The sequence below is a fragment of the Emericellopsis cladophorae genome, assembly GCF_022114955.1.
Source record: "Emericellopsis cladophorae strain MUM 19.33 chromosome Unknown NODE_33_length_250951_cov_121_911845, whole genome shotgun sequence".
Classification (NCBI taxonomy): Eukaryota; Fungi; Ascomycota; class Sordariomycetes; order Hypocreales; family Bionectriaceae; genus Emericellopsis; species Emericellopsis cladophorae.
The window spans coordinates 52,585-65,394 of NW_026250958.1; the positions used below are offsets into that span (position 1 = coordinate 52,585).

The following is a 12,810-nucleotide window of genomic DNA, read 5'->3' on the forward strand; positions in this document are numbered from 1 at the left end:
TACATGATCCTTGAAGATGTTGGCGTGGACAGGAGTCAGACCGTCAGATGCTGTCCAACACCCGGGCAGAACAACGCGATGACCTAAAGCGAAGGCAGAACCTCTACTGTGGACTTGCCAAGACGATGCTCTCCCTGGCCTCTCTTCCACAACCCCGGATCGGCGCCTTCCAATTCCACGCTGACGGCACTATCACGGTCTCCAACAGACCGCTCACGACGAGCATTGCCATTCTCGAAAATGACGGCGCACCCTGCTGTATCCCGCGCGACCGTACCTATGCGGCCGCAGAGTCATACGTATCAGACCTGGTGACCTTTCACGACCACCGTCTCTCATCGAACCGTAACGCCGCCTTCGACGCCACGGACTGTCGCAGCATGATGGCGAGCAAGGTCACATTCCGGGCCGTCGCCCACCGCTACATTCTCGAGGATCGGCGTGAGGGGCCTTTCTATCTCCGGGGCGAATAGCTCACCCACTTCAATGAGAGACGCGAGGAATTATTGGAAATATTCGAGGCAGAGGAGCGCAAGGCCACACCGACGCGGGAGCCGGTCCTGACCAACGTCATGAAACGGACATGGGAACACGGAGGTGCATGGTTCTGGACGGCCCAGAGTTCTGTCAATTGCATGCAAGCCATGTGGTCTGGTCACGTTTGCCCGTTGTATGTACCTTCAGTTTCTCTCAGATAGCGACGAGTTTGTAGAGGGCAAAGTGCGCGATTACGAGACGTACTGCGAGGAGCTGAAGAAGCTCTACGCCGACAACGATGCACCTGCTGGCAAGCAGGCCCCGCTGTTTTGTACTCTTGCATAACAACCCTTTTTCGATAAACATATTGACGTCGGATGAAATGGCTTGCTGGCGATAGCGAGCGCTTAGCGCGCTTGTGCAGGTATGGAGGCCAAGGATTGCTTCGGGCTTTGTGGGCAAGGATCGGTTTCTAGGGCCGCTGCTTACACCTTGAGTTCTTGCTGTTGCGCACTATTGTCATGGCTGAGGGCTACTGGGCCGATGGCGCTTGTTTCCTGACGTGTTGAGTCGAGACGCGTTCACCAGTCGGCCGGTCGGTCAGTACGTCAAACACTCCCTCAAAATCAACGTTCGCTGAAAGCAGTACGTGCTTCGATACGCCTGAAAGCACACCTGCTATTTTGAGTCTTTTCAAGGACCGCGTGTCTGTTGTAATTTGTCACATTGCGAAGTTATGACCGGCAGAATGCTTTCAAGATGTTGACGTGCCCGCTTTGACTAAGCGTCGTACCGCCTACCCTACGACGCTGCATTGGTCGCGTCCATCAGTGGGATTCACGGTCCAACCATCCACCTACACATTTGAAGGCAACATGAACTCGTCAATTCATGATGAGAACAACTCAATATTCGATGAGGCATCCTGAATACACACATGCAAGACGGGCGGTTTCCTTGGTCGACCAAATAATCCGTCGCCATGGACTTCACGCAGCCCAGAAAGCCGCCCACACACTCGCACAATCGTCTTGTACTTCAATTCGTGAGTTCTGATGTTCACCAAGACGATGGTATTTAACAAAGTAGGATTATGACTGCTTCTATGCTCAAGTCCATACCAATCTCAATCCCTCGCTGGCACCACCTGGCACACCGCTTGGCATCAAACAGAAGAACATCCTTGCAACATGCAACTACGCCGCCCGTGCCCGAGGCGTGAGGAAACTCATGCTCGTGACCGAGGCTTGCAAGGTCTGTCCCGAATTGAGACTCGTCGATGGAGAGGACTTAACGCCTTTCCGGGACGTTAGCAAAAAGCTGTTCGGGTTTATCAGGGGCTTCAGCTGGTGCGGACGTGTAGAACGACTGGGCCTCGATGAGATCTTCATGGGTGCGTACAACCTGGATCCTTATGCGGATTCAAGTCTGACGAGAACTAGACGTAACCGACCTGGTAGACCACAACATTTCATGCCTCAACCGAAACGGTTTGGAGAGCTCGTTCTTCTATCTATCCAAGCGAGACCCCGAAAAAGGTTTCTCGTGCGACCTCACAAAGTTCGCAGGCATGGTCGAGGGCGAGATACCGGAGAACCCCAACTATGACGACCTTGGATTCTTACGCTTGCTTCTCGGCTCTCACCTTGCCTTATACCTGAGGACAAGAATCGAAGATGACTACGGATATACTTCAACATGCGGGGTATCGACAAACAAAGTTTTGAGCAAGCTTGTAGGCGCGAGGCACAAACCTTGCAACCAGACCACCTTGCTTGCCCTCACCGACGGCGACGTCACAAATTTCATGGGCGACCTCAAGCTACGCAGCGTTCCAGGGATTGGGTTCAAGATGGCCTCGATGCTAGAGAGCCATCTGACCGGCCATAGTCCTCCCGACAACCCTCACGAGTACGAGTCCAAGCTGAAAGTCGGAGAAGTGAGGGAATCGCCAAAGATATCACCCTCCTCCCTTGAGAAAATGCTCTCTGGACCAGGCGCAGAGAGGGGCGCCGGTTCGCGCATATGGCAACTTCTTCATGGCGTGGATCCATCGGAAGTCAAAGAAGCGAGTGACGTCCCTTCACAGATTAGCATCGAGGACACCTACAAAGGCCTCTCGACAATGCCCCAAATCCTCGAAGAGCTCCATAGGCTGTCCCACTCGCTGCTAAGGAGAATGAAAGGCGATCTTCTGACGCGAGACGATGGCGCCCGCGCGGATGCAGGCGAACAGCGATGGCTGGCCAGGCCACGGACTCTTCGCCTGTCCATCAGGTCGTGGCACAACATGCATGCCCAAAATTACCAGCGTGCTTCGCGGTCCGGGCCTCTACCCAACTTCGTCTTTGATCTGCAGTCAGACACGGAACACTTGGCAGAGCGACTTGTGTCAGAGGCTTTGCTGCCGTTGCTGCGGCGCCTGTCTAGCGAAAAGGGACCCAAATGGAACCTACAGCTGATCAACATTTGTGCCGCAAACATGGTCATGGGAGCAGCCGAGGACAGGTCTGGAGTGGGTCGAAACATTGCCAGCATGTTTAAACACCAAGACGAGGCTCTGCGCCCGTGGCGGGTCATGCACGACGGGAGTGAAGTGGATGATAAAGAGACCGGTGAAAGGAATAGTCGCCCCCACGTCCCAGACCCTGAAGAAACACCTGTGAGTGACACTGAGGGTGGTTGGGAAGAGAGCGATAATGATTCGTGCCCGCAATGTGGCCACGCAATACCAGCTTTTGCACTCGCTGCGCATCTCAGATATCACGATCTTGAAGAATGAGGGATGCTTTGGAGCTGGAACGATCTTCAATATCGCAGAACGAAGTTCAGAAAGCTCAAGTAGGCAACAGCGCTCGCACGCAGAGGGACATTGGCGGCGCATATAGCCCCTGGATTGAATACCCCTGACGAGGAGCGCTAGTCGTGCACCTAAACAACAGCTTGGTCCGAGTTCACGTATTGCCTCCTCATGAAACACAAGAGGATTTGGAGAACAAGGTGCCGGAGAACCGACCTGTTGTGTAGAAGCACGGTCGTAGTTACATGTAGTTACACACGGTGCCACACGCGCGTTCCAGGCAGCAATGTCAGATAGACAGACAGTCAGTCAGTCACCAAGAGAATGTGTTGCTGCTACGACGATGCACAATTATCCGGCATAGATACTATGCCCTGCCCAAGTAGAAAAATAGGGCTTGCAAGCTGCTTGCCTTCTCGATACACTTTAAACAACGAATCTCAATTACATTTGGGCTTGCCTAAAGCGCATACCGATGACCATCATCAAGCTGTTTGCTTTATGTAGCAGCGGCTAGCCCTGTCCTTTTTCCGCCTCGTTGTCCGCTTCAGTGGCTGCAAACAGAGTACACACAGGTGGGCAGCGAGTGCTGTGTAACACACAACACGCTGCAATGCCACGACCGCGCGCCAGCTCTTGCACTGAAGACTGTACACTGCCAATCATGGCAGCTTGCCACAAGCCGCGACCAGACTGGGCCAAAACGGAAACTGGGCGCAAGAACACAAGCGGTATCTGTCTGGTCTCGCAGACACTCGCGTGCTATGTAGAGGTACGGACCGGGGAAGGGTGTTTGCCTGGCCGTATCGCTGTTGCTGCGCCCGTTCCACAGTCTGGCGTTCGACTGTTCGCAATGTCCCTTGCCGTGATCAGGGTCGGATGAGGGAAGACCATGAACAACACTTCACATCATGGACCAGACCGGGCTCTCGTGACACTCGAGAAGCACTCTCGCCGCCTCCTCTCCGGTTGACCGAAATACTTGTAACCAGGTTGCCCAGTTATTCTTGCCTCGCGACAGTTGGACGTTCTGATATCTTTATCACCACCCTCATCGCCATCAGTACTAGTCGACAATTTCACGCAACATCCCTTGTTGACAGCCTGAGGCGGCAATCAAGCCAGCACTTTCCCTACATCGCTTTACTCGCACTTACACGACGGCAAGAGCGACGATCTGCCGCCCCTGCGTCACTTCATCGCAAGAGACGCAACGGGCGTTTACTCGAGTCGTTCTTCCCAAGTTTGGCTCACATCAGCGTCTGCTGAGCGTGACAACAGCAGGCAGGCAGACAAGCCAGCCAGCAAGCAAGCAGGAACCAAGGCAAGCAAGACTCCATCGGACTGGCAGATATGGCCGCCTCACCTTAGGATGGTGTGGAGAAGACCACGTCTGTCGTCCCATAGTCTTCTTGCGCTTGTGCCAGCACCGGTGCCTTGAAGAGGAGCAAGTGCACAGTAACTCTGGCAGGTGAACCTGAAGCGCCAGCCATCCCTCTGCTACTGTGCAGCACTGGCTCTTGTGCTCTGATGACCAGCAGCTCAGCAAACTGAGGTAGGTACGACCTCCCAAACTTTTCACTCGCGTTCCAGTATTTGTTGCATCTTGAGTCTCTCATGCTGTTGGGGGCTGCTGAGGACACGCCAGGGTATGCCAGGTCAACCCGTCTTTTCCCCATGGCCTCCAGTCTTTCTCTTTGACTAAAATTCTCATTATCAGGATTGACTTCATCTCAAGTGTTGCAAAGCAATATTTGCACGTCACAAGGTCTTTCTCAGGCCGAAGCCGGCGGTAGACCAACTGCGAGTGAGTCGAGTTGTGCTTCTCTACCGCCCTTCACCTTGCTATTTCCTGAACCAAGGTGTTGAAGAGAGCAGCGTAGAGATCTCGTCAGCTCTTTCTCACCACGGCTGATTGTCGCTCTCTGGCATACTGGTCTGGTACCTGCACGCTGCCTCGAGTCCCTCCAGCGCCGTCTCAAAGACTCCTCCTACATGCCGATCCAGGATCGTCTTGTTGGTAAGACATCAGACTCGACGAGATGGGTCGCTTCCGGCTAACTTTGTTGCCAGACTCTTTGAACCAGACGACACTGTCATTGTCAGCTGCCACTGATGGCTCGAGGAGGTGCTGGGCGAGGGGGCAACTCCACCGCCGCTCGTCGAACTATTGACTTGACAGGATGCATCTCAGCTGCCGAAAGAAACGGTCTTGCGACACTGATCAATGCCATCACGGAGCGAATGCACAATGACATTAGCAACATCTTTGACTCACCTCCAGTCTCGCCCGTGATGGCTGAAGATTGTCATCACTGGCTGAAGCTGTCACTGCTCAACCGTCGAGGCAAAGAGAATACGCCTCCATCTTCAAACACTTATCAAAATGCGGGAAGAACATCGAACTCGTATAACCGCGCTCATCAGATTATCGAGAAAAAGGAAAAGGAACCAATGACACCGCATCTGAGAGAGTTGAAGAAGGAGGCCTTGACGTTCTTTCGCAAGTGGCAGGCATCCATTTTGCAGCGAGTACGAGACATCAGCATCACTGTCCAAGATCAATCGCCTACTCAAGGTGCCTTGCAAGGACGGGGACGGGGAGCCCCTGTTGTTCGCGGTCCTGCGAGGGGTGGTCGCGGCGCACGCGGTGGTAGAGCAGGCCGCGGTGCTCTGACTTTGGCCACAGGTAGGGCAGCACATCCTCAAACCACATTGAGGCTGAGAGTTCTGACAGAATGACTAGGTCCTCCCCGTCTTCCATCAAAGCACACCGATGTGCCTTTTGCCAACCGTTTCCCGCCGATCCCCAACACGCTTTGGACTCTTCCACAAGAAAGACGCAAGCTATTCCTGCATATCGCGTTTTTGGCCATCATATCGTTGACAGAGTACTCGGCGAATGCGCATCTGCTGCTTCTGAACTTGACTTCGTGTCTGAATTTGCCAGTCAAGATGTTCCTGGCGGAGGAGGTGAGGCTGGCACAGGCTTTTGCTAGTGCTGCGCTCGACGTATCGCCTGAATCTCTACTGAGCCAGAAGCCCGAGGAGATCAGAGGTTCCCGCAAATGGAAGGGACCTGAGCCAGGGGCCAGTCTTGCGCCTGCGCTCATTCAAGCGGGGATTGGGACAGCTGCCGGAAGCTTTGGCTTGACAACCTGCACCGCTATCGGGCTACTGGGTCCCATGGCAGGAAGCGAGAGGCCGTTGTGCAACATGTTCAGCATGAACCCAGCCAAGCCCATTAGCAAGATGATAGAGATCTTCAGCAGAGACATTCAGGACTTTGCCTTGTTACCGATGCACGGCGAAGTTCACTCCGAATATATAGACGCACGTAGACCTCCAGCGGTCGATCGTCGATTTCGGCTCGTCATTGCTTTGGGCGGTTGGCTGACCGAAGACGAGGACGTACACGATCCATGGAAGTGCCTCGGACAACAAGTCGAAGCCTTTGTTCTTCGATGGGAGACGACGGCTCTGCTGAACCTGGGAGGCTCGCTTGAAACGGTCATCAAGAGTAAAGCTTGGAGAGATGCTAAAGAGGCCATCAGCACAAAGACCAGTGAGCTACGCACGATCGTGAGAATGGGCACCGGCTGACGTTCCGCAGTCTTCACTAGCATCATTGAATCATCCTGGCCGAGTCAGCTGCTGAAGATCAGCAAGATCATCGACAACCCGTGGAGTGTGGGCATGGTCCGCGCCGAGAAGGCTGGCCAAACACTGGCGGATGCCATTTCGCGTCACAAAGTCCAAGGCGAGCGGTCTGTGTCGCTCCTAGGATACGGTCTCGCTGCCCGAGCAATCTATACCTGTCTCATGTCCCTTGCTGAAAGGAGGCTCTTTGGACTGATCGACTCTGTTGTCGTAATAGGCGCACCGGTGCCATCGGAGCCCCGTGTTTGGTTGACGTTGAAAAGCGTCGTGTCGGGTCGTTTGGTCAATGTGTACTCGGAGCACGATTACCTTCTCGGTTTCCTGAACCGATACTCCAACACACATTTCGGCATTGCCGGTCTGCAGGAGATACAGGGCGCCGATGGCGTCGAGAATCTCGATGTTGGAGAGCTCGCCTATGGCCATCTGGGGTATGCCTCGGCCACAGGTCGCATCTTGAAAGAGATCGGTTGGGATGACCTGGACGGTGACATCGTCAAGAACGAGAAACCATTTCAGGTCGCGCCAATTGCCGGAAGGAGATGAGTTGTCCTTGTTGAATCGTTTTCGCAACCTGATTACGGCCGCTGATGGTTTGCGTTGCAGCAAATTTGTGGAGCGTCGTGGTTTTGAGTGGATGAAGCTTTAACGCAAAACATGTCTCGGAGGCGTTGTTTGAGCTTATCTGGTAGCTGGTCCCCCTTTTTCCTCCCTCCTTGCTACTGTTCGCACCAAGTACGCATTGATGTTATTTGACGAATCGGGAAAATTATTGACAGCTACATTATTTCCTACGTACACAGGTTATCATCTGTATTGTATCGGTAGGACAATGTGCGCCAAGTGGTATTCGCGTATGGACACGGCATTGTTTGTGCATTTTCCCATTCAGGACTGTTCTTTTTCCAACGGACCCCATGGACTCGATCTACGGGTCTACTCCTGTTTTACCCAATGTTGACCACGTGCTCTATGCTGATAAGCGACTCAGTAATGTTCGGTCAACCTCATCTCCCTTTTTCTCAAATCACAAAATTTGCTCCTTGACGTCGCTGCCACCAGTGTTCGCCGTAAAGTCAGAGTTGTCTGTGTGTGTGTGTGTGTGTGTGTGTGTGTGTGTACTTGTGTATGTGAATGTGTGTAGAACAGTTGAGATTACACGCTGATGTAGAGTACAGTCAATAATATGCAGTTGGGCTCAAGAAGGCGGTGTGGTGCCTATCATGCTGGGCACCTGCTTGCGCAAGACGCCTCTGATGCCACCGCGCTGCTCGGGACGCTGGACGCCTTGTGCAGCTCGCGGCTCGCGCATCAATGTGCGATCGAGCCGCGCAGGCGTCCTAGTGATAATGGCGTGGTAGTCTCCGGGGAAACTGCCCTTGGGCATCGGGACGGAGGCTGTCCGCCAGATGTGCTCGCTCGTGTCGCTGAGATAGTTTGGCGGTTTGCCGCCCCGGGATGGTGCCAGGAAGCCGGAAGCGTTGGCTGACGCGCCGGCTGACTGGCGTATCGTGGAAAGTCTCGAGAGGCCGGCGGCTATGCCTGGGCGCCCACGGGCCTTCTTTGCCATGATCACCTCATCGAAAAGGCGAATTGTGGGTTCAGTCGCTGGCTTTGTCTCACGGTCGTGGATGAACTCGTTGAATCCTGCGGTACGTCAACATCAACAAAGCGTGTTTGAGTGTCTCGGTGTATCTCTCTTACCTTGTGTTTCCCTCAGCATGTTGGCATACTCCTGCTGATCGTAGGGGAGACTCTTGATGAATCCATCCATGTCGAATGCGGATAATTGGCCATTCATCTTCTGTTGCTTGTTTGGACGACCGAGATACTTGCGATAGGTGTAGAAAAGACTGGCTTGGCATCGAACGAATGCTGCGCGGACGCGGTCCTGAAGGAAAGCATCTGGACAAACCACAGACACTACGCCGAGACACCTTCCATGTGACGTCGCGTTGCATCCGGAACAGATGTAGATGCCATCTTCCTCGGGCTTCTCCGTACATATCGTGCAAGATGTTGTGCTCTTGGCCGTCCAGTTGAAGCAGTGGCCCTCGACCCAGATCGTGGTGTCCGTGTTGTGTACTGGTTGCACTTGCATTTGCGGCATGATGGTTGAAGCAGCGATCGTGGACTGTGCGTATGTGGATGGTGCATAGCCTCCTCCACCGCTTCCACTGCCTCCACCGCCAAGGGACGACATTGACTCGGCGGAGATAGAGGAGATTGACATATTGGCTTGATGTCCATTCAAGAATGGCAGACTAGGCCGATGTTGGGGAGGCGGCATAGGTGGGTGCTCAAAACCAAAAGACGAGCTTCGCCGACCCTTCTCATCCCTAAAGTGTCCCGATCGCTTCTCACGCAGGGTCGCTGCCAGAGCATAGCCCGAATCGCTCCTAGAAATTGGCGTCGTCGGCATGGGTGGAAAGTTCATGGACACCGGCGAGACGGACGATTGTGGGCTGGTCTTGCTTGATTTGCTCGTCCCGGGTCGATCGGATTTCGCACTGTCAGTTGGTGCGACTGCGAAGGCATTGAACACAGGGGGTAGAAGCTCGACCGTGGGATCTAGTGCTCCAAAGGTGGACGAGCTTTGTGCCACCCACTTGCCTAGGGTGCCTGGGACAGCCTTTGGAGTGAACAGGGAGCCATTCTCCGTGGAGAATGCATCGTAAGGGAATGACTCCATGGCATACGGTGGCGGACCAGTCGCCACGCCGCATCGCAGCTTATGTGGTGCTGCGACCTGGAGTAAGGAGTGAAGCTTTCGTCGAATCGGGCGTGGCAACCTCACGGGCTGCGAGGTGGCATCTATTGTGTCGTTGTCCAGGTCAACCAGGACGTAATCGTCATCAGGCAACTCAATCTTCTCGTACCGACGCTCCACCCCGACGATGTAAGGACAGGGAGCGTCCAGTGCGGATATCAGACGCGCGGGAAGCACAGGAATGAAGATGCTTGCCCATTTGATGGGGTACAGCAGGCTTGCAATAGCGTGGCAAGCTAGATGCAGCATGCTCGTGTGCGAAGATAAGAAGATGATGCGCGATTCGGCCATGGCGAACTCGTAGAGTGTCATGATGTTCTCAATGGACAAGCAACGGAAGAGGGCATATAGATCAACCGTTCGCGTGCCAGGGATCTCATTGTGCGCCTCCTTGCGAGCATACAGCTTGAGCTCGCGTATGCTCATCTCCACTTGCGTCTTGGAAGCGAGTGGGCTGAAGGCCTCTGTGCACAAGTTTGTCACATAGCGCTCCAACGGCTGCCACTTGCCGACACGTGGCGAGGTCGGAGGCACCCTGAGAACTCCGCCGTCGGTCATAGGCACCACGATGGCCTTCAGCCACTCTTTCCAGAATGGTATCGTAGCAGGATCTCGACCCAGTACACCGTACGCTCTGGGTGTCCACAGACCCGTCTCGCCTGCAGTCAAGCCCTCGATCTTGGAGGCGGCGCCATGCCTCAGTGGACGTAGCATATCTGTCATCATGGAGATTTTCTCTTCCACAGTACTGATTTCGTCCTCGAGGCGGTCTCGAGCAGGCGCACCCGAGGGCAGTGTGGGGAGTTTGGCCAGAAGATGCGACAGATGGGTCCTTTCGCCAGCCAGCCTGACGCCCAAACTCGCGGCCAACTCCCGCTCCTCGTTGGACATGTGACTCTGCCGCCATTGCTCGCATTTGAGTTCTATCTCTTCTGCAACGGACGCGTTCACTGCCATCCATATAATTATGGTGATGCCATATAGTTTGGAGTTGTCGTCAGAGGTCATGGTGAAGCCGTGCCATGTGGACCGCGGCCGGTCATCGGACGACACTATCTGTATATCGTTGGGGAAGGCGAACATCGGCACATAGTCGGGAAATTTGCCTCGTCGTCCGAGTTCGCTTGTCGCATCCTTTGGTGGGTAGCGGTCCAACAAGACCGGCTCGAAGCGTCGCTTGAGAGGGTGCATGTCGGGGTCTGTGTTGAGGGGCTCCGGGGGCGGAATCACAGAGTTGTAGTTACTCAATCGTCTCGTCGTTCGAACCGAAGCTGCGAAATGTCAGTGGTGATCGTTTGAGAAGGGGGGGGGGGGGAGCATAGAGGAACAAGGGAGACCCACGGGCTCGGCTCGTCCTGTTGCCAGCAGGACTAGGCTGCTTTCGCGAGCTGCTCATGTCGCGGAAGCTGATGCGCCGTCGTATGCTGCCTCGGAGACTCCTTAGAGGGCTGCGTCGGCCGCTTGGTTCGGCGTCGTCTGCTTTGATGCGCTCCGTCCGCGGGTTTGTCATGGGCTGCCTGGTCTGAACCTTGGCACCAGCGCTGAAGCTGAGATCCTCCAGGAAATCCTCCCTCTCAGCGGCGAACTTGAGAAGCGCGCTGTCGAAGTCGAACCCCTCGAGGGTTGTGCCCCCACTCCCTCTGTTCTGTCCCCCATTTTCGGGGACGGCGAGGCCATTGGTGTTGTTGGTGTTGTTGACGGGGCGGATGGTAGCGCTGCTCCTGTTGCTAGCAGTGTTCCCGCTGTCCAAATCATCGATCGTACTTATTGAGAAACGATTGTCGCTCAGGGACAGCTTCGAGAAACGTTGGCCGGAGCTTTGGCGGGAATGTCTCGCGGAAAACCGACTGGAAGAGCTGTTTGCGTCGGCAGGTTCCTCTGGCTCGCCATCCTCAGCAATGGTCGACTCTACATTGTATTCGCGCGAGGCGTGGCCTGGCGGGGCATCGTCGTAGGTAATTGACTCTACACCCGCGATCCAGAAGTAGTCGGCCAGAGGGGTCGACGTGCCCTCCATGTCATGTCAGTCGCCGGATCGCACCCGAGGTCTTGGCTCGTTGAAGAAGGAGAAAAGCAAGAGTACAGAAGCGAGCAGAAGACGGGAGAAAGGACTGAAGAAGGGGCCGCGATTGAGACAGGCGTAGAGGCAAATCAGCCAGCGTAGCAGTCGGACGCAGTTGCGAGCCTGGGAGATGGATGGGATGGGCGACGGATATATTTTTTGGGGCTACTGGAGGGGTCCGTTGGCTCTATCGGGTTGCTGTAGTACGCACAGCAGAGCGCGGCCGGCGTTTCTTGACGGTCGTATCAGCGTCGTGGCCGGGGCTTGGCAGGTTAGGATCTGAACTCGGTTGCTGGAGGGTGGATTGGGCTGTGGACAGTACAGGGGTCGGAGACCGAAATACCTACTGGTCAGGACTGGACGTGGGCCAAGACGGACACGTCGAGGCGGCCAGTCGCAGGCGTGGCAGCGGCACGATAGCGTCAGGTACGAACGCGCCCCTGAGTCTTGCTGCAGATGCGTTCTTGTTTATTAGGCGGTCGAGAGCGACATGGAGTCCGGGCTTCGATAGATCTGTAGGTAGTCCTCGATGCAAGTGGTGGTGCCGATATCCGCGGCAAGCCTAGGTAAGTAAGGATATAGAAGTGAGAGACTTTTACGCTCGCTCTACGTACTAATTATTTTAGCACAAGGCTCGGTAGAGTCCAGTCGTTTGCTGCTGGTACAGTAGTAGTAGCCTGGTCGTTGTCGGTTGTCTGTATGTAGTGTTCGGAGTAGAGTGGAATTGATCGCCAGCGCCAATTCGGGTACCCACTAATAGAGTGAAAATGCCACCAAAGATGCCCGAACTGTGCGAACGAGCGGGGGCACTCAGCTACCAGGCACCTTCAAGCACTGTAACTTACCGTCGATACAAGAAACATTCACCTCACTCAGCTTGCTGCTCACAGAGAAGCTAGTCGGCTTCGGGACAACACATGCTTTACGGATACACAGACAGCTTTGTCGCGTAGTCATTGGCTTTAATTTATGATTGCGATCATTCCTGACCGCATCGAGCTGTAGATACTTTGTGTGGTAATAATTACTAGTGCTGCCCTC

At 54.6% G+C, this 12,810-nt stretch overlaps 4 protein-coding genes across 4 annotated transcripts; 3 read left to right on the plus strand and 1 right to left on the minus strand.

The window, feature by feature from the left end:
* Positions 1-47: 47 nt before the first annotated feature.
* J7T54_007231 (uncharacterized protein) lies at positions 48-822 on the plus strand (the record flags this gene model as incomplete). The annotated part of the gene is made up of 3 exons (XM_051507514.1): positions 48-441; positions 526-597; positions 695-822. The coding sequence occupies 3 exons, from the start codon at positions 48-50 to the stop codon at positions 820-822; spliced, it is 594 nt and encodes a 197-aa protein (XP_051361238.1).
* A 637-nt stretch (positions 823-1,459) lies between these two features.
* J7T54_007232 (DNA polymerase-like protein) lies at positions 1,460-3,387 on the plus strand (the record flags this gene model as incomplete). Its single annotated transcript, XM_051507515.1, has 4 exons — positions 1,460-1,522; positions 1,567-1,870; positions 1,920-3,139; positions 3,298-3,387. 4 exons carry the CDS (start codon positions 1,460-1,462, stop codon positions 3,385-3,387), a joined length of 1,677 nt encoding a protein of 558 aa, XP_051361239.1.
* A 2,344-nt stretch (positions 3,388-5,731) lies between these two features.
* J7T54_007233 (putative membrane protein-like protein) lies at positions 5,732-7,483 on the plus strand (the record flags this gene model as incomplete). The annotated part of the gene is made up of 4 exons (XM_051507517.1): positions 5,732-5,966; positions 6,024-6,842; positions 6,891-7,067; positions 7,155-7,483. 4 exons carry the CDS (start codon positions 5,732-5,734, stop codon positions 7,481-7,483), a joined length of 1,560 nt encoding a protein of 519 aa, XP_051361240.1.
* Positions 7,484-8,135: 652 nt separating this feature from the next.
* Positions 8,136-11,724, minus strand: J7T54_007234 (DENN domain-containing protein-like protein; the record flags this gene model as incomplete). The annotated part of the gene is made up of 3 exons (XM_051507518.1): positions 8,136-8,584; positions 8,642-10,978; positions 11,079-11,724. The coding sequence occupies 3 exons, from the start codon at positions 11,722-11,724 to the stop codon at positions 8,136-8,138; spliced, it is 3,432 nt and encodes a 1,143-aa protein (XP_051361241.1).
* Positions 11,725-12,810: the final 1,086 nt, after the last annotated feature.